Genomic DNA, 18,290 nt, shown 5'->3' on the forward strand with positions numbered 1-18,290 from the left:
TGCCATTGCACGGCAGCTGTTTTTTTTTTTTTTTTTTTTGGGGGGGGGGGGGAGGAGTTACTGCCAAAAGTTAGAGGGAAATAAAAGGAAATAAGAAATATTTAAAAAAAATTATACTTCCTGTTGTATCCACTTGTATCCACTTTTGGCTTTGATTTTAACCTGTTGAAGACGAACCCTTGCGTCCCGGTACTTAAGGACCAAAGGCATATATGCACGCCCGTGAACAGGGTTTGAAGCACGCTCAGGAGCTGAGCATACTGCTATCAGCAGCCAGGACCCAGGATTAATCCTGGGCACCGCTGAACGGACCAATGCCCAGCATTAACCCTTTAGACGATTGCGGCATCTAAAACGAAAGTCCCGGTAGCTCAGTGGAGCTGATCGGGACCATCGCAGTGAAACCACAATGTCCCGATCAGCTGAGAGGATGGCAGGAGGGCCCTTACCTGCCTCCTCGCTGTCCGATCTGTCTCCTGCTGCTCCCAGCCTTGAACAGTGTATGTAATCAAAAGATTGCAAGTCATAGCACCCTATGGGGGCTGAAAAAAAAAAAAATTGTTAAACAAAGTTTATGAAAGTGCATTAACCCTTTCCTAATAAAAGTTTGAATCCCCACTTTTTCAATTTTTGTATTAAAATAATAAAATAAAAATTTTGTGTGGTACAGCTGCGTGCTTAAAGGGGTACTCCGGCGCTAAGACATCTTATCCCCTATTCACGCCCCCTCCATAGGCATGCATTGAGGGGGTGGAGTGTGACGTCTCATGGGGGCGGAGCCGTGACATCACTATGCACCGTCCCCGTGATCGCCAGTAATCAGACCCGGAGCGAGCACGCTCCGGGGGCTGATTCTAACAGGGTGCAGCGTGGAAGATCACGGGGGTCCCCAGCAGAGGGACCCCCGCGATCAGGCATCTTATCTTCTATCCTTTGGATAGGGGATAAGATGTGTTAGCGCCGGAGTACCCCTTTAAATGTCCGAACTATTAAAATGTAAGGGTAGCTAAACCGCTAAAAAAAACCTTGCAAGTGATGGCAGTGTTCAGTGACACAGCACTGTTGCCTACACAGCATGCTTTCAACCCCTTAGGGACTCACATTTTCACCTTAAGGACTTTCGCATTTTCGCTTTTTCCTAAGGGCTTGTTTTTTGCGTCACCAATTGTACTTTGCAATTACATCACTTATTTTATAATACAACCGTCGGCGAAACCATATATACATTTTTTTGTGGGATGAAATAAAAAAAATAAAACATAAAATACCATTTTGTAACTTTTGGGGGCTCCGGTTTCTACGCAGTGCAATATTTGGTAAAAAGGACACCTTATCTTTATTCTGTAGATCCATACGGTTACAAGGATACCCAATTTATAAAGGTTTTATTTTAATACTTAATTATAAACTAAATGCACCAAAATTAGTTAGTTTAAAATTGGCATTTTATGACCCTTATAACTTTTTAATTTTTCAGTGTACGGGGAGGTATGAGGGCTAATTTTTTGCACCGTCTTCTATAGTTTTTATTGGTACCATTTTTGTTTTCATGGGACTTTTTGATCACTTTTTGTTAATATTTTTATGGTATATGAAGTGACCAAAAATACACAATTTTGGACTTTGGTATTTTTTTACGTGTATGACATCGTCCGTTTGGTTTAGCTAACCTAATATTTTAATAGTTCGGACATTTACGTACGCGGCGGTACCACATATGATTATTTTTATTCTGTATTACAGGGAAGGGGTAATTTTTTTTTACACTTTTATTTATTTTTATAGCCCCATAGGGGGCTAAAGCATGCAATCTTCTGATTGCATACACTGATCAGTGCTATGCCATTGCAAAGCACTGATCAGTGTAACCGGTGATCTGCTGCTCTAGCCTGCTGCGCAGGCATAGAACAGTAGATCGCCGATTGGACAAAGGAGAGGCAGGTGAGGACCCTCCCGTCGTCAGGTAAACTGATCAGGACTTCACGATTTTGCCATGATAGGGACTATCATGGCAAAATCGTGATGTACTGATCAGCTTACCTGACGACGGGAGGGTTCTCACCTGCCTCTACTTTGTCCGATCGGCGATCTACTTTTCTATGCCTGTGCAGCTCTGCTGAGCTGCCAGGATTCTTTTACTTTCGTTTTAGACGCCACAATCAACTGATCGCGGCATCTAAAGGGTTAATGTCGGGCATCGGCCAGATCGGCCATGCTCGGCATTAGCCATGGGTCCTGGCTGTCCGTAGAAACAGGGACCCACCAGGTTTAACCTGTTCTCCACAGGTGAGAACGGTTTAAACCCATTATACCGGACCAGGGCATACAGGTACGCCCTGAGTCCTTAACGATCAGGGATGCAGGGCATATGCTTATGCCCTGCGTCTCCAAGAGGTTAAAAAAGGAAACAGAAAGCCAAGTCTAAAGGTAAAAAAAAAACTATGGACTTTAAATAATGTAACTATTGTAATATTTTTTTCTCAGGAAATCTAATTTATGATCAAGTAAACAATTTTTATCATTCTTCCTAATAGCCACTAAGCATAAACGGAGACAAGGAATATCTGGAAGACATGGAAAAGCCAGACCCATTTCCACTGCCTCCTGTTGTGGCTGTTACCATCTGCCCTACTGAAGAAAGTGAGGAAGCTGGACCACTACCAGTGAAAGTGGACCTTGATAAAACCATAATATAAAACGGTCTATTATACACCTTTAGTGCTTGAGGTGATTCGATACCACAATGCATTAAAGGGGATAATTGTTTCGTTATGCTGGTTTCATGAACTGTACTCTCTTGCTTCCTTTTGTTGCAACGCATCTAGGATGACTGATCTACAGATATAGAACCTACCACAAGAGAGTTAAAGGTTGCGTTGTTGGTTTTGGTAACAATGATATTCCTTTTTCAGCTTTAGAGGTTTTCACTAATCTAATTTGCCCACAATGTTATGAAAACAAATAGATTACAAAGCTGTGCCGTATGATCTTTAAAATGTTCATCATAAAAAATATAATGAGGGACATTTATCAATGTTTGCTTATGTATTTATTTTTTTAGTACTTTTTTCTTTACTTTTTTTTTGCTTATGTGTGACTTATTTATCAACTGGTTTCAGCCTGTTGATAATTTTCTTTCACGTAAGCAATTTTTTCTTTTTTACTTTGGTTTTACTTTAGCTTTTTCTGCTCCATGTTTGAGCTGGAGTAAATTTAGTCAATTTTTAACCTTGTTGTGACTTTTTTTTGCGCAGTTGCGACTGTCTCAGTTAATAAATACCAGACTACCCGTAGTCCATTTTAAAATTATTACTACGTAGTTAAGTTTTGGAAAACTTGCTTTTCTCGCTTTCCAGTCAAAATGTCACACGAAAAATCGCGTAGTCGCAGGTGTGACATTTGTGCGACAGTTTTAGTAAAAAAAAAATTAACTAAATCGCTTGATAAATGTCTGTCAATATTGTTAATAATAATAAAGATGTCAGTTACACCTATGAGACACACTCAGGTTGACTTAAAAACATCATAATCTTTACATATTTAGAAACCTTCATTAAACTGTATGTTGGCCTTTGTCTTGGTATCTCTATGAAGATAATAGAGGTACTGCATGGATCTAGTAATCATTCTTTGTATTTTTTTTTCTTATTTCTGGAAAACGTAGATAAAACTAAAATGCAATGCAGCTGTCACAAAGGAAATGTATTTTATAAATATATAAGTAGGCTGCTAAATTCCTTTAGTAAGCAAGGCTAAGGTTTCCTCTCTTCTTTAAGATGTTTTGTAGGCCAGTGGCAGTTTATTGCAATTAGAATTGCAGTTGATTGTTGCATATAGCAGTCTATTTTCCATTGACTGTCATGTCACTTTTTAGACTGCAATAAGATTTTTTCAATTGGCTTTAGCATACAGCTGAGTGCAGGAAATTTCACCATTGGGATTCCTGACAGTAAGATGCATTACTTCAACACTGCTTGGTAACTGATAATTTTCAAAGTAAGTATTACACAGGCTGTCTTTGTAATGTATAAGGTTGCAGGGTCCTCCAGTGTGATTGCAGCTTTTTCTAGAAGCTCTTTACTATGTTTATATGCCTTTAAAGGGCATGGAAAAGGTTATTGAAAGGTAGACAACTCCTAAAAGTTTTCATCCAACTGTAACAACGTTTGTTGTTCTTCAGCCTAATAACTAAATGTAGGATCCTGCCATGTTTAACAGGTTGTGGATCAAAGAAAACTTCAAATTGATGTAGTTAGAAGAGGATATTATACAGGAATCCTGGAAACATTTGATTTTATTTCCCATCTTGCCTGATAAATGTAGTAGGAAAATAGATGGAATGGCCATCTGACAGCTCACTGTAGCAACATGCATGCCAAAATATTTGCAATATGGCAGTATGTATATAAGATTAACACTGTTTTTTCACTTGATCATTCACTCGAAAGCCGCATTGCCCAAGTGTGAAATTATGTTTAATAATGGGTCTAGTAAGCATATCATTTAGTTTAGTCTTCATACTGCAAGATAGCTGAATATATAATGAAATGCTTAATGTACAGGTTCTCAGTTTGACAGAAAGCAAATAGCTTTTTCAACCTGTTGGTCTAATTATTAACACAATTTCATTGTATTTACTGGTAATATATTGCAAAATTATAAAATTATAAAAAATTATAAGATAATGCAGACAAAGTATCACAGTAATGTTTGTCTGAAGATGCCTGTGGGCACTTTTTGCAAAAAGATTTAATCTGTAGTTTTATTGATTCCTTAAAAGCGACTTTCATTATGCATTTTTATTAGACTTTTCTAATACTATAAATGAGAAAATTGTTGATAAAAAATCTTAGTTATCCCTCTAGCTCTGCAGCAATGGAAGACATATGAATGGCATTTGAATATTTTTTATGGTCTCGTCACATGTTTCCTGGGTATTAGTTTACACTTGCAAAGTAATTGGAAACAGTTTTGAGGAGATATGGGCAATGTATTGTGTCATCTTTAAAGGGGTACTCCTCTGGGAAAAAAAAACTTTTTAAATGAACTGGTGCCAGAAAGTTAAACAGATTTGTAAATTACTTCTATTTAAAAATCTTAATCCTTCCTGTAGTTCAGCTTCTGTATGTTGCACAGAAAGTTCTTTTCTTTTTGAATTTCCTTTCAGTCTGATCACAGTGCTGACACCTCTGTCCATTTTAGGAACTGTCCAGAGTAGGAGCAAATCCCCATAGCAAACCTATCCTGCTCTGGACAGTTCCTAAAATGGACAGAGGTGTCAGCAGAGAGCACTGTGATCAGACAGACAGGAAATTCAAAAAGGAAAGAACTTCCTGTGCAACATATAGCAGCTGATAAGTACTGGAAGGATTAATATTTTTAAATAGAAGTCATTTACAAATCTGTTTAACTTTCTGACACCAGTTGATTTTAAAAATAATGTTTTACAGAGGAGTACCACTTTAAAGATCAATAGGTCTAAAATCAACGTTAGGCTTTGTGGTGGAAATGTCCACGTACCAACACTTCTAATTATTGCTTAGTGTGCATATGTATTTATAAAGAGAGGAAAGTAAGGTAGTATTAAACAGGCAGACTTGTAGATTGATGCTTGTTGAGGAAGCCTACTATATGGCTTGATTAAATTACGTGCTAGATTGTTTGTGTAGCCCTTTACTTCTATCATTGTCTTCTGCACATGCCTTACTACATGAGTCATGAGTGGCCGATGAACAATGGTTTTTAAACCTGCTTATAACAGCACTTTGTTGGCTGATTGATAGGCCTATTAGACAGGACAATGTTGACCAGTTTGACCAATAATTTGCCATGCAATAGGGCCTTAAGTCACAGTCAGACACCCCCAGTGGTGGATTCTCTCCATGGTGAACAAAAGGGTCAAATGTTAATAGCAAGCAAACCCCTCACACATATTATAGTAGTCTGGCTTCACCTAAATTGGTAGGTTCAGACAACTTTTCTCTAACATGTATCTTTGAAGGAAGACTGCATCTGTCATCAGTAAGCACTCTCAAAATCATAAGAAATGGCCAAAGGAATGTCTTCAGCGGAAAGTTAATGATTATTGTAATAATATTCATCATCTTTTTTTTTCTTCTTCCTCTGTTTCGTTCAACCAAACAATATAGGCTTTTATTGTTTTCCTATTAAATGGGGCTTCATAGAAGAACAAGATGGTAATCCACTTATCCTTTGGCAATGTCAGGGCATAAAAAGCATAATTTAAAAAGCAGAAATTTTCTGATCAGCATACATCTTTCATGTACATATATAACCAGGAAAGCACTATAGTCTGGACAGTTAGCTCTTTGATGTTACCTAGATATTATTTATGTGAATATATTATCTTTCCCAAATGATTATCTCTTCATATTCTATTTCTTCTACATATGATATTGATTTTAAAGTGTGCATAGGGAAGGTGTATTCCCAAAAAAAAGTATCTTCCTCATTTTTGAAAAGCCATCTTGGTGTTAGATGTTTATGTTCCAAGTTTATTGCTGCTGTTTACATTGTTAAAATGTGTCAATTAAAATTCCAAGGATGACTCAGTCTGGACCATCTGTGTCATTTTAATGCTTGCTTGTTTCAATTCTGATTTGCAATTGGAAGTTACTAATAAAAGCCTCTTCGTAGCTTATCACTTCACAGAAAGCATTTTAAGTACATGTAGGACAATTAACTGTTCACTATGAAAGTCTATTTACATATGGGCAACAAACAGACACCAAGCTAACATTAACACCAGTAAACTACCACCTCAATTCATTTGGCTGTGCTAGAAGGAGACAAATAACATTTCCATACAGTCCTGACTCCTGTAAAGGTTTCTTCCGGCAATATAATTTTTAAGTGGGATTGCTTTAAAAATAATGAACAAAACCATACTCACCTGCCCTGATCCTAGGCAGCTGCCAATCTGATGGCTCCTGATGCCTGCTGCTCTCTGCTGCTTCCTTTCATGTGCGATCCCACAGTAAATGCCCATTCAGTCAATTACTCGAAGAAGTTGTAACCCAACTCAAGAAGTAAAATGTTGAGCGGGCATTTACTGTGGGGTCAATACTGTCACAAGGGAAGGATAAAATTATCCTTTTATCCACTTACTCAGAATGTATCTAAACATAATCTTTATTTTATTAACTTATAAAAAAAAAAAGCAAAAATGGTTAAAAACCCAGCCTATGTCTTCCCCATGGACAAATCATTTACTACACGTTGCTATCTAGCATACTGCATGAATGGATTATGCTCTATATGCACCTGCATTGTGAATGGAGCTACTAGCAGACACAAGACTGTATTAAAAATCTAATTACACAGCCCCCCCTCTGGGATTAGGGGGGGGGGGCTCTGTGATTAGGCTTTTATCCTGCCCTTATCACAGGATTATGTTGCAGTGACAAGTGTTATATCCTACCTCTTACCTTTTTAGGTGTCTTGTTTGAGCCTCATTTACTTTGCGGTCAGCACATCAAAGGTGAGCAGTGGGGACTGGGACATGAGAACAGTGGCTGCAGGGGATCAGGACAGGTGAGTATGGTTTGTTTGTTAGCAACTCCTATCCACTTCAGAAAAACATCTTTTAGAAGCAGTTTTCTTAAGTTGAAGATCAGCTCTATTTATACTGGTAAAATGTTGATAATCACAAAACTCTTTTTCACAAATCACAAAATTCACCAATACAATTGTTTTAATGACATGGTTACATAATTCATAGGGTTGAAAAAAGTCCATAAAGTTCAACAAAATCATAATTTTATAAAATACTCACTTGGTTCATGAAACCAGTTTCTAATATAAATACTGCTGGTAGAGAGAGACTTAATAAAATGTGAGTGCTCTGACATACTGTATGTATCAATAAATTGATTTAAGAAAAATCTAAGAAACCGATGCACTGGTAACTTTGATACTAACTACATAAATGTCAGTGGGCATATTACCTTTGTTATGGTAATAGTAAATGTTATTTCATCTTGATTAATACGTATTTTTATGTTTCATTATTATGGCATAAGTGTTCCAGCAAAGTAATTGAGAATGAGGTGATCTTGATTTGAGGTGTTGTCTAAACTGACTTTAATGTTGCATCTACATGGCCATATTTGTGTTGTGTGGTTAGTCTGTTTTGAGCCAAAAACAGGATGTGATTGTGTGAGTGGGAAGATGGATAGAAAAGTTATTAATATATTATTATAATATATAATGGGTACAGTACATGATTTCGCTTTTGGCCCAAACAAGCCTGTACTCTCATAAAAATCAGATATCAGCATGTGAAGATTACTGTGAGCAAGGTATAGTCTACTATACTTGTGATAGATATCCTTATAATGCTACCCTATGTGACCTATTAATACCGGATATTTTTTTTTTTTATGTTTTAGGACATTAGAGAAAGTTTATATGAAATATATACCTTATATTCAGTGAAGTTGTGTACTTGAACCTTGCTCTTGTTCACAATTCTAGGGGTTTACACAGTGTAAAAAGAAGCTGAAAAGGAAGCCTAAAAAATGCTTTCCAATTGAATTCAATAGGGAATGTTTAGAAACAGTGCCCAAAAATGTAGCACAAAATTGGCTCCAAAAGAAACCCAAAAAGAAACACTGTTTCCTATTGACTTCAAAGGGGAATCGCAAAATCAGCGCTAAAAGAAGTGATATGTCACGTTCTTGTAGCACTGTTTCTAAAAATTTCCTATTGTAGTCAATAGGAAACCATATTTCTTTCAGACTTTTTTTAGACAGCTACTTTTTACACTGAGAGAACATAATGTCACAGAGATTATTTTTTTTACCAAATTATGCCAGATTCTGACGTATGCTAATTTTATAATCTGTTTTTATTTTCTCATTGTAATTTTTGACCAATGGACTGAAGCTGTCAAATTTACTTGAATGGGAAACCTTACTGGGCATGCTCTGTGACCCTTTCAGATATCATTCTACAGGAAGGGGAGGCTGATCTGTGAAAAAACAGTATTGTATGTACATCTGCTATCTATATACTGTTCTCTCCTTATACTGTACTCTTGTCTATAATGATATTAGGGAACACTGCTAGAAATTGATCTGTACAGAACAGTTTTATTATTTTATAATATAGATAGTAAAACGGAAAATTAGAAAAAACATCCCTAACAATTCTTAAAAATCTGTTAACATAAAAACTTGATTTAAACAATATTTACGGTAATTAAATTGCTGAAAGGTAGTATATTATAATTGTTCTCAACCTCTACATGTTTAATAGGTCTCTTCCTTCTATACCAATATATACTTATAAGCCTAATTAGACAAAAAGCGAAGAAGAGCAGTACAACAAAAAAAGTCCAAATAGGGTGTCAGCTATGGAAAAGGTTGGTCAAAAAGCCTCTGTAATAGCCACATGAAATATCACAGCAGCACATCCAGATAGCAGTTAAAGCTTGTATTTATTCAACACTAAAATGCCTTGGCACAACATTCTGGTGTTGAATAAAGCCAGACTTTAACCGCTATCTGGATGTGCTGCTGTGATATTTCATGTGGAGTCATGGATGTTATTCATATGTGAATACTACAATTAAAGGCTCAGTGCCCTTTTGTAGGATTGGCTGAGGTGTTGCAAGTGCAATGTTTATTGCTTATACAATACTATGGAATAGTCCAATACCTTTAAAGGGGTTCTCCACCATAAGGTGATTTTAGTACGTACTTGCCAGACAGTAATGGACATGCTTAGGAAGGATCATCACTTGTCTTGGGGCTAAATGGCTATGTTGTGAGATTACCATAATACTGTGGCTAACTTTTTGTGAATTGATATTTCCTCTTTGAGGGTGCGTTCACACGCTATTTGTTTTTGCGGGTATTCCACTGCGTATTTGAAAGTGGGCGGGCTCTTCTCGGCTGTCCGTAGCAGATTTTCCGCGTTGGAATTTAAGCTGCGGAAAATCCGCCGCAGTCCCTACTGACTTCAATGGGACTTGCGGCGGATTTTCCGCAGTGTAAATTCCTCAGTGGAAAATCTGCTGCGGACAGCCGAGAAGAGCCCACCCCTTTTCAAATAAGCAGCGGAAAACCTGCAAAAACAAATAGCGTGTGAACGCACCCTCCGTTTTCTTCTTTGCCTACAATCCCATAATTCCATTTCCTCCCTCCCACACATCAGCCACCCCACCAATTGAAACATAAATGAGCTGCATCCATTCAAAAGACCTGTGGTTTTCAATCAGGGCGCCTACAGCTGTTGCATTAGTTGCAGATTGAGCTATCTCCCACCAAGCGATCGCTCCACCCATTGAAGCAGACAGGCTCCCTGTCATCAGCTGACTAGTAAGTCAGGTCTCAGCCGTATTGCAACCTGGAAAAAAATGATAACAGTCATTTTGTTTGCTGTTAAAACTATATATTGGAGTTAAAATCACTTAAGAATTGTGTACACACAGGTACAGACACTATATTATGAACTACACTAACTTTATAGCCCCTGTAGCATAGTCAAATAAAAAAAAATAATGGAATACCCCTTTAATTGGCTTTTTTCTCTTTGTTTCATTGTTGTGGCCATTTTTGCTGTTGAAAGGCATGACTTTAAAATCCTTTAAAGGGGTACTCCGGTGGAAAACTTTTTTTTTTTTTTTTTATCAACTGGTGCCAGAAAGTTAAACAGATTTGTAAATTACTTCTATTAAAAAAATCTTAATCCTTCCAGTACTTATTAACGGCTGTATACTACAGAGGAAATTCTTTTATTTTTGGATTTCTTTTCTGTCACGACCAAAGTGCTATCTGCTGACACCTCTGTCCATGTCAGGAACTGTCCAATCGCCATAGCAAACATTTGCTGCTCTGGACAATTCCTAAAATGGACAGACAGAAAAGAAATCCAAAAAGAAAAGAATTTCCTCTGTGGTATACAGCCGTTAATAAGCACTGGAAGGATTAAGAATTTGTAATAGAAGTAATTTACAAATCTTTTTAACTTTCTGGCATCAGTTGATTTAAAGAAAAAAAAAGTTTTCCACTGGAGAACCCCTTTAAGAAACTCTTGGACATGGCTTGCCTTTGGCAGGCAAATCTATGCCGGATGACTTTGTTTCTGTGCTTGCTATTTATGTGGCAACTTGTCACTGTACACTGTAACAAAATTGGCATTTTTAGAAAACCTCTAAACACACTTATCAAAAGCTAAACTGCAGATGCAGAATGTGCAAATATCAAAAGTTCTGAGTAAATGTTGGTCTTTACAAGTTCAATGGCCACAGATTAAGTATCTGTACTTTTGGTAAAAACAAGGCTTATTTTATAAATCTTATGAAATGATTACACCAATTTTGTCATTTGGCGTGATGTATTTTTATGGCACTCTACTTTTAAGCTTTTCTTTTCTACAACTGTCTGCTCTGCTGCTTTTTCTATGTTCTATTCAATTAGAGTACTATGCAGATTAGTGATTAGTTTGTGCTAAGCTGTTTTCCTATTGCATTTCTAGTTTCTAAGCTGGCTGAACTTATATGTATATTTATAGACTAAAATACAGTCTAATGGTTATCCTACTTGACACTGTATGCTTTTGTTGTACTCTTATATATCAAGGATCTGAGGGCATCTTATTTGTGAATGTTTATTTCATAGTTTCTTGCTCTAGAAACTTAGATATCGTTGATGTAGTTCTGTGGTCACAACATATGCATTTATTGTACAACTGCTTAATAATGAAACACATGTATTACTTAAAGAGCTGTAGACATGTATGTGTGTAAAGAGATTGTGTTAACTTTGGGCCAAAGCTTTAGAGAGCCATAATCTTGTAAATTCTAAAAGACAGGCTTGGTTCACATTACGTTTTAAGCAATACAGGACCATATACGGCTGGGGGGGAGCAAAAACCAGGCGCTCCCGTATCCCAGCCATATCCGGCCCATATGTAATGCATTTCAATTAGTCGACCGAAGCGAAACGCTGACTCCGGTCGGCTCATTTTTGCCCTGTATGCGGTTTTCTCACGGTTTTAGGTCCAGTCAGCGTTTCACTCCGGTCGGCTCATTGAAATGCATTACATATGGGCCGGATACGGGAGCGCACGGTTTTTGCTCCCTCCAGCCGTATATGGTCCCGTATTAGGCATCGACCGATATAGATTTTTTAGGGCCGATACCGATATTCCAGTATAAGTTATCGGCTATTTCTCCCCATAAAGCCCCCGCTCCGCCCCGCAGAAGCCGTTGAAGATCAATCATTAAAAGCGGGCGCCTTAAATTAAATTAACTTTCAGCGGCTTTTGTGGGGCCAGAGGCTCTTCTCTCCCCCTGCCTGCCCTGGGGTCCTCCTTAGTCCAACCACCGCCGCTGCCCCATTACCTCCCCGGTTTTATAATGACCTGTTCCCGGGGTCCGCGATACTTTCGGCTCTGGCGGCGCCCTGCACTGTCACTGTGCGCATTGACGGTGATGTCGCGTTGAGCACGTCACTCGTCATTGCGCAGCGCACAGCAACAGCGCAGGGCGCCGCAGGAGCCGGAAGTAGCGCGGACCCCTGGAACAGGTAATTATAAAACTGGAGCTGGGGGAGGAAATGGGGCGACAGCAGCAGCAGCGGTCGTCTCTGGCCGGGGGGAAGGGCGGATGGGGGGGGAGGCATTATCGGCAAGGTAATTGCCGATACCAATAATGTCCAAAATCGTGAATATCAGCCGATAATATCGGCCAAACCGATAATCGGTCGATCCCTATCCCGTATTGCTTAAAACGCAATGTGAACCCAGCAAAGGATGCATTGCCGGTTTTTATGTGAACACATCATGCAAATGTTGTAAAGATAACATTAACATTTTTTTAAATGATATTGCTTTGCTAGGTTACTATTTTCAGCAATCCTTTGATATGTTCTCTCACACATAACAATGATGAACCATAGAGTAAAAGTCAGTGCTCTAACCTTCCATAATTCCTGATATTTTAGAGAGGATGTAGCGTTCACAAAATGTAATGTAGTATGTACATAATGGTGGTTATTATATTCCAAGCTGCCTCAATGCTAAAGTCCACATAACAATATTTCTAATACAGGGGTAAATACAAGTATGAGGCAGTCAGTTTACACATTTGTATTATTTGTTCAATTTACCAATAAAACAATATGGCCCTCATTTCCTAAGAGTGGAGTGTCGGTTTGTGTTTCTTTTTTGTGTTTTCAACATTTTTTTTACTTGGGATTTACTAATCTGTTGCCCTTTTCCCAATATTTTTAGTCGCAGAGAAAAATACTGTCCCACGGTAATTTCTGTTGCATTGTTCTGTCGTACTGTAAATTCTGTCACAGGCAGGTTTATTTCTGTCGCAGGGTTTCCGCTACAGAAGTATAGATGTGGGAGGTGGGAATCCCAGCAGGGGTTTCCTTGACCTTCCAGTGAATATCCGACTTCGGCACTGGAGCGCTACACCGGTGTAGTGACACAGGAGTCGGGTATAGATTCGTAATTGCCTTTTATTGAAAATCATAAAAGTGGCAATACATGGTAGGACTACGTGTTTCTAACGGTCCGAGTTACAGTGTGTGGATACAGTACTTTATATACACATATTTCCATGAATACATTAACCCCTTAAACATTTGAAGTTTGCCGGGTCTGAATGCCATTGGAGGCTGAGTATGACGTCAGCCTCCAGGGTCTATTGGTGGTGTATAGGAATGGGCTAGATCTATAACATTGTGATTTTTTTGCCCAATGAAATCAATGGGCCCATTGTGGTCTGTGGAGATCTTGCGGCAATTGGTTTAGAAAGCTAAACAGCAGGGTCCTGGTAGTAATGTGGATGGGATACCCTGGTATAGGTTCAATTCCCGGTTGATATACAGTGTTTGGGTTACACTTTAATTAGGATAGACATGATTTTTTGAACTGTGGGAAGTAGGTCAATTGGATACCACACATTACCTCTTGTTTCAAGTATCCTAGTTGCCCATTTATGGTATCCAATTGACCTAGTTCCCACGGGTCAAACACTTTCTTATGTCTATCCTAATTAAAGTATAATCCCAACACTGTATATCAACCTGGGAATTGAACCCACACCAGGGTCTCCCATCCCCTTTACTACCAGGACCCTGCTGTTTAGCTTTCTACCCCGGTTGCCAAAAGATCACAAGGGGCCACAAAGGCCCACTTATATGGATACACCTTAATAAAATGGAAATGGTTGGTAATATTAACTTCTTGTTTGTGGCACATTAGTATGTGAGAGGGGGGAAACTTTTCAAGATGGGTGGTGACCATGGCGGACATTTTGAAGTTGGCCATTTTGAATCCAACTTTAGTTTTTTCAATAGAAAGAGGGTCATGTAACACATCAAACTTATTGGGAATTTCACAAGAAAAACAATGACGTGTTTGGTTTTAATGTAACTTTATTCTTTCATGAGTTATTTACAAGTTTCTGACCACTTATAAAATGTGTTCAATGTGCTGCCCATTGTGTTGGATTGTCAATGCAACCCTCTTCTCCCACTCTTCCCACACTGATAGCAACACCGCAGGAGAAATGCTAGCATAGGCTTCCAGTATCCGTAGTTTCAGGTGCTGCACATCTCGTATCTTCACAGCATAGACAATTGCCTTCAGATGACCCCAAAGATAAAAGTCTCCGGGGGTCAGATCGGGAGACCTTGGGGGCCATTCAACTGGCCCACGATGACCAATCCACTTGATGTGTTTCCCTCTTCATGCACTGAAGCTGGCACGTTCCCTGAGTTTTTCCAGCAAGATGGTGCACCACCACATTATGGGTGTCAGGTCCGAGCATTCCTAGATGAACAGTTTCCTGGAAAGTGGATTGGTCGTCGTGGGCCAGTTGAATGGCCCCCAAGGTCTCCTGATCTGACCCCCTTAGACTTTTATCTTCAGGGTCATCTGAAGGCAATTGTCTATGATGTGAAGATACGGGGTCAGAAGTGACCTGAGGGGATAGCGTCTTTCTCCGATGTTTTCTGCCCGCTCGTCGTGTGCCTGTGTTCTTTTCTTTTGTCTTGGTCATTTTTTTTGGCGGGGTATTGCTGGCGTGGTATTGTTTTTTGGAGTTGTATTGCTGGAGTTGATTGTTGGGCCTTGTGCAGTTACGCCTCCACTATTTCTATTACTGCCCTCAAGCAAGAACAAGTCGGAGACTAGCAAGATGCTGGAGAAGAAGTGCATATAATGCATTTCTTTAAAATTACGCTTATTCAGCATATATTTAATCAATATGCAAAGGAGATTTTATGTATTTATGCAGGGAGAACTTGTGTGTGAATGTTTTGTTTTCCCCGAATTAAAATTGTCTGAGTATTTTTAGGTCATATCTGCATTTGAATTTCTCCGGTGTTTAGTTCACTCCACCTGTTTTGGACGCAGTGATCACTTCCATTACAGATTTTCCATTTGTCTTGTTTCATATATATGCTAAGTAACTAATGAGGTACCGGGTCATGTGACCCAGCATTTGTGTATTCTAACTTGTATGATTCGTCCTACATGTCAGTCTACGATTAAGCACTTAGGTGCGAAACGCGTCAGACATTGTCCTCTGTCAAGTGTTTTCTGTCGGATTTTCTAAATAAAAGCAAGCTTTTATCTGCAAGCCCAGCGCTGGACAATTCTTCTTTTCTATTGTTGCACAGAGCCAAGGGCGGGACTGGCGTGTCCTTGCGAAGGTGCTTAGGATTTGGTTGAAGGAGTGAGCGGCATTACTTGTTGCTACCTATATGCAGGAAAACTTGTATGTTTGAAATTGTCATCTTCTGACCCCTATAACTTTTTTTATTTTTCAGCTTTTTGGGGAGTATGAGGGGTAATTTTTGGCGCTGTGATCTGAAGTTTTTAGTGGTTCCATTTATGTATTGGTCGGACTTTTTGATCACTTTGTATTCATTTTTTTCATGATAAAAAAAAGTGACCAAAAATACGCTATTTTGGACTTTGGAATTTTTTTGCGCGTACGCCATTGCCATTGACCCTGTGGTTTAATTAATGATACATTTTTATAATTTGGACACCAGATATGTTTACTTTTTTTAGAGTTTTCTTTTTAAATGGGAAAAGGGGAGTGATTCAAACTTTTATTAGGGAAGGGGTTAAATGATCTTTAACCCCTTAAGGACTCAGGGTTTTTCAGTTTTTGCACTTTCGTTTTTCCTCCTTACCTTTTAAAAATCATAACCCTTTCAATTTTCCACCTAAAAATCCATATTATGGCTTATTTTTTGAGTCACCAATTCTACTTTGCAGTGACATTAGTCATTTTACCCAAAAATTCACGGCGAAACGGTAAAAAAACGGTAAAAAAATCGAAGAAAAAACGCCATTTTGTAACTTCTGGGGGCTTCCGTTTCTACGCAGTGCATATTTCGGTAAAAATGACACCTTCTCATTATTCTGTAGGTCCATACGGTTAAAATGATACCCTACTTATATAGGTTTGATTTTGTCGCACTTCTGGAAAAAATCATAACTACGTGCAGGAAAATTTATACGTTTAAAAATGTCATCTTCTGACCCCTATAACTTTTTTTATTTTTCCACGTACAGGGCTGTATGAGGACTCATTTTTTGCGCCGTTATCTGAAGTTTTTACCAGTATGATTTTTGTTTTGATCGGACTTTTTGATCACTTTTTATTCATATTTTAATGGTATAAAAAGTGACTAAAAATACGCTTTTTTGGACTTTGGAATTTTTTTGCGCGTACGCCATTGACCATGCGGTTTAATTAATGATATATTTTTATAGTTCGGACATTTACGCACACGGCGATACCACATATGTTTCTTTTTTTTTATTAACACTGTTTTTTTATGTGAAAAGGGGGGTGATTCAAACTTTTATTAGGGAAAGGGTTAAATGACCTCTATTAACACTTTGTTTTTACTTTTTTTTTGCAGTGTTATAGGTCCCATAGGGACCTATAACACTGCACACACTGATCTTTTACACAGATCACAGGCGTGTATTAACACGCCTGTGATCAGTGTTGTCGGCGCTTGACTGCTCCTGCCTGGATCTCAGGCACGGAGCAGTCATTCGCCGATCGGACACTGAGGAGGCAGGTAGGGGCCCTCCCGATGTCCTGTCAGCTGTTCGGGACGCCGCGATTTCACCGCGGCGGTCCCGAACAGCCCGACTGAGCAGCTGGGTCACTTTCACTTTCACTTTAGAAGCGGCGGCCAGCTTTGACCGCCGCTTCTAAAGGGTTATTACCGCACATCGATCGGCGATGTGTGGTATTAGCCGTGGGTCCCGGCCGTTGATGAGCGCCGGGACCGACGCGATATGATGCGGGATCGCGAGGTGATCCCGCTTCAAATCGCGGGAGCCGGCGCAGGACGTAAATATACGTCCTGCATCGTTAAGGGGTTAACCTGGATCAAAATAAAGGATACTTTTATTCAGTGCTGGCTCCACCCTTCTTCTTAAATTAGATTTGTAAATTACTTCTATTAAAAAAAAATCTTAATCATTCCAGTACTTTTTAGGGGTTGTATATTACAGAAGAAATGCTTTTCTTTTTGGATTTCTCTGATGTCATGACCACAGTGCTCTCTGCTGACCTCTGCTGTCCATTTTTGGAACTGTCCAGAGCAGGAGAAAATCCCCATAGCAAACATATGCTGCTCTGGACAGTTCCTAAAATGGACAGCAGAGGTCAGCAGAGAGCACTGTGGTCATGACATCAGAGAAATCCAAAAAGAAAAGCATTTCTTCTGTAATATACAACCCCTAAAAAGTACTGGAATGATTAAGATTTTTTTTTAATAGAAGTAATTTACAAATCTAATTTAAGAAGAAGCGTGGAGCCAGCACTGAATAAAAGTATCCTTTATTTTGATCCAGGTTAACCCCTTAACGATGCAGGACGTATATTTACGTCCTGCGCCGGCTCCCGCGATTTGAACTGTTTAACTTTCTGGCACCAGTTAATTTAAAAAAAAAAAGTTTTCCACAGGAGTACCCCTTTAACCTTCCAGTCACTTTCTACAGCAATGTATTACAGAGAGGGGCAGAGAGCTGTGTGTTGTTTCATACATTTCAAAAAGCTGCCTCAACTTCATAAAACTTAGCAGAGGAGGCAGGAATAATTTTTCTGTGCAATTCTGTGTCTTTGTTCCACAACAAATCATCTGCTGGTTATGCTAGTTTGTAGATGGTATAATACCCAGCAGTCCATTCTTAATATTCTTTGACAGAGTGCAATTTTGGGTTTAGTACACAGCTTTTGTGTGTTGCAACACTGTAGTGTACTGCTTGTG

At 38.9% G+C, this 18,290-nt stretch overlaps 1 protein-coding gene and 1 long non-coding RNA gene across 2 annotated transcripts in view; one reads left to right on the plus strand and one right to left on the minus strand.

The window, feature by feature from the left end:
- The window catches only part of TMEM59L (transmembrane protein 59 like), a 174,089-nt gene extending 167,516 nt beyond the window's left edge, over window positions 1-6,573 (plus strand). Inside the window, exon 8 of the mRNA XM_056574802.1 lies at window positions 2,535-6,573. Coding sequence (XP_056430777.1) covers window positions 2,535-2,696 — 162 coding nt within the window. The 3' untranslated portion in view covers window positions 2,697-6,573. The remainder of the gene's footprint in view (window positions 1-2,534) is intronic.
- LOC130369483 (uncharacterized) overlaps window positions 1-18,290 on the minus strand; it is a 219,520-nt gene that overhangs the window by 161,775 nt on the left and 39,455 nt on the right. The window lies entirely within an intron of this gene.

The sequence above is a fragment of the Hyla sarda genome, chromosome 1 (assembly GCF_029499605.1).
Source record: "Hyla sarda isolate aHylSar1 chromosome 1, aHylSar1.hap1, whole genome shotgun sequence".
Taxonomy (NCBI): domain Eukaryota; kingdom Metazoa; phylum Chordata; class Amphibia; order Anura; family Hylidae; genus Hyla; species Hyla sarda.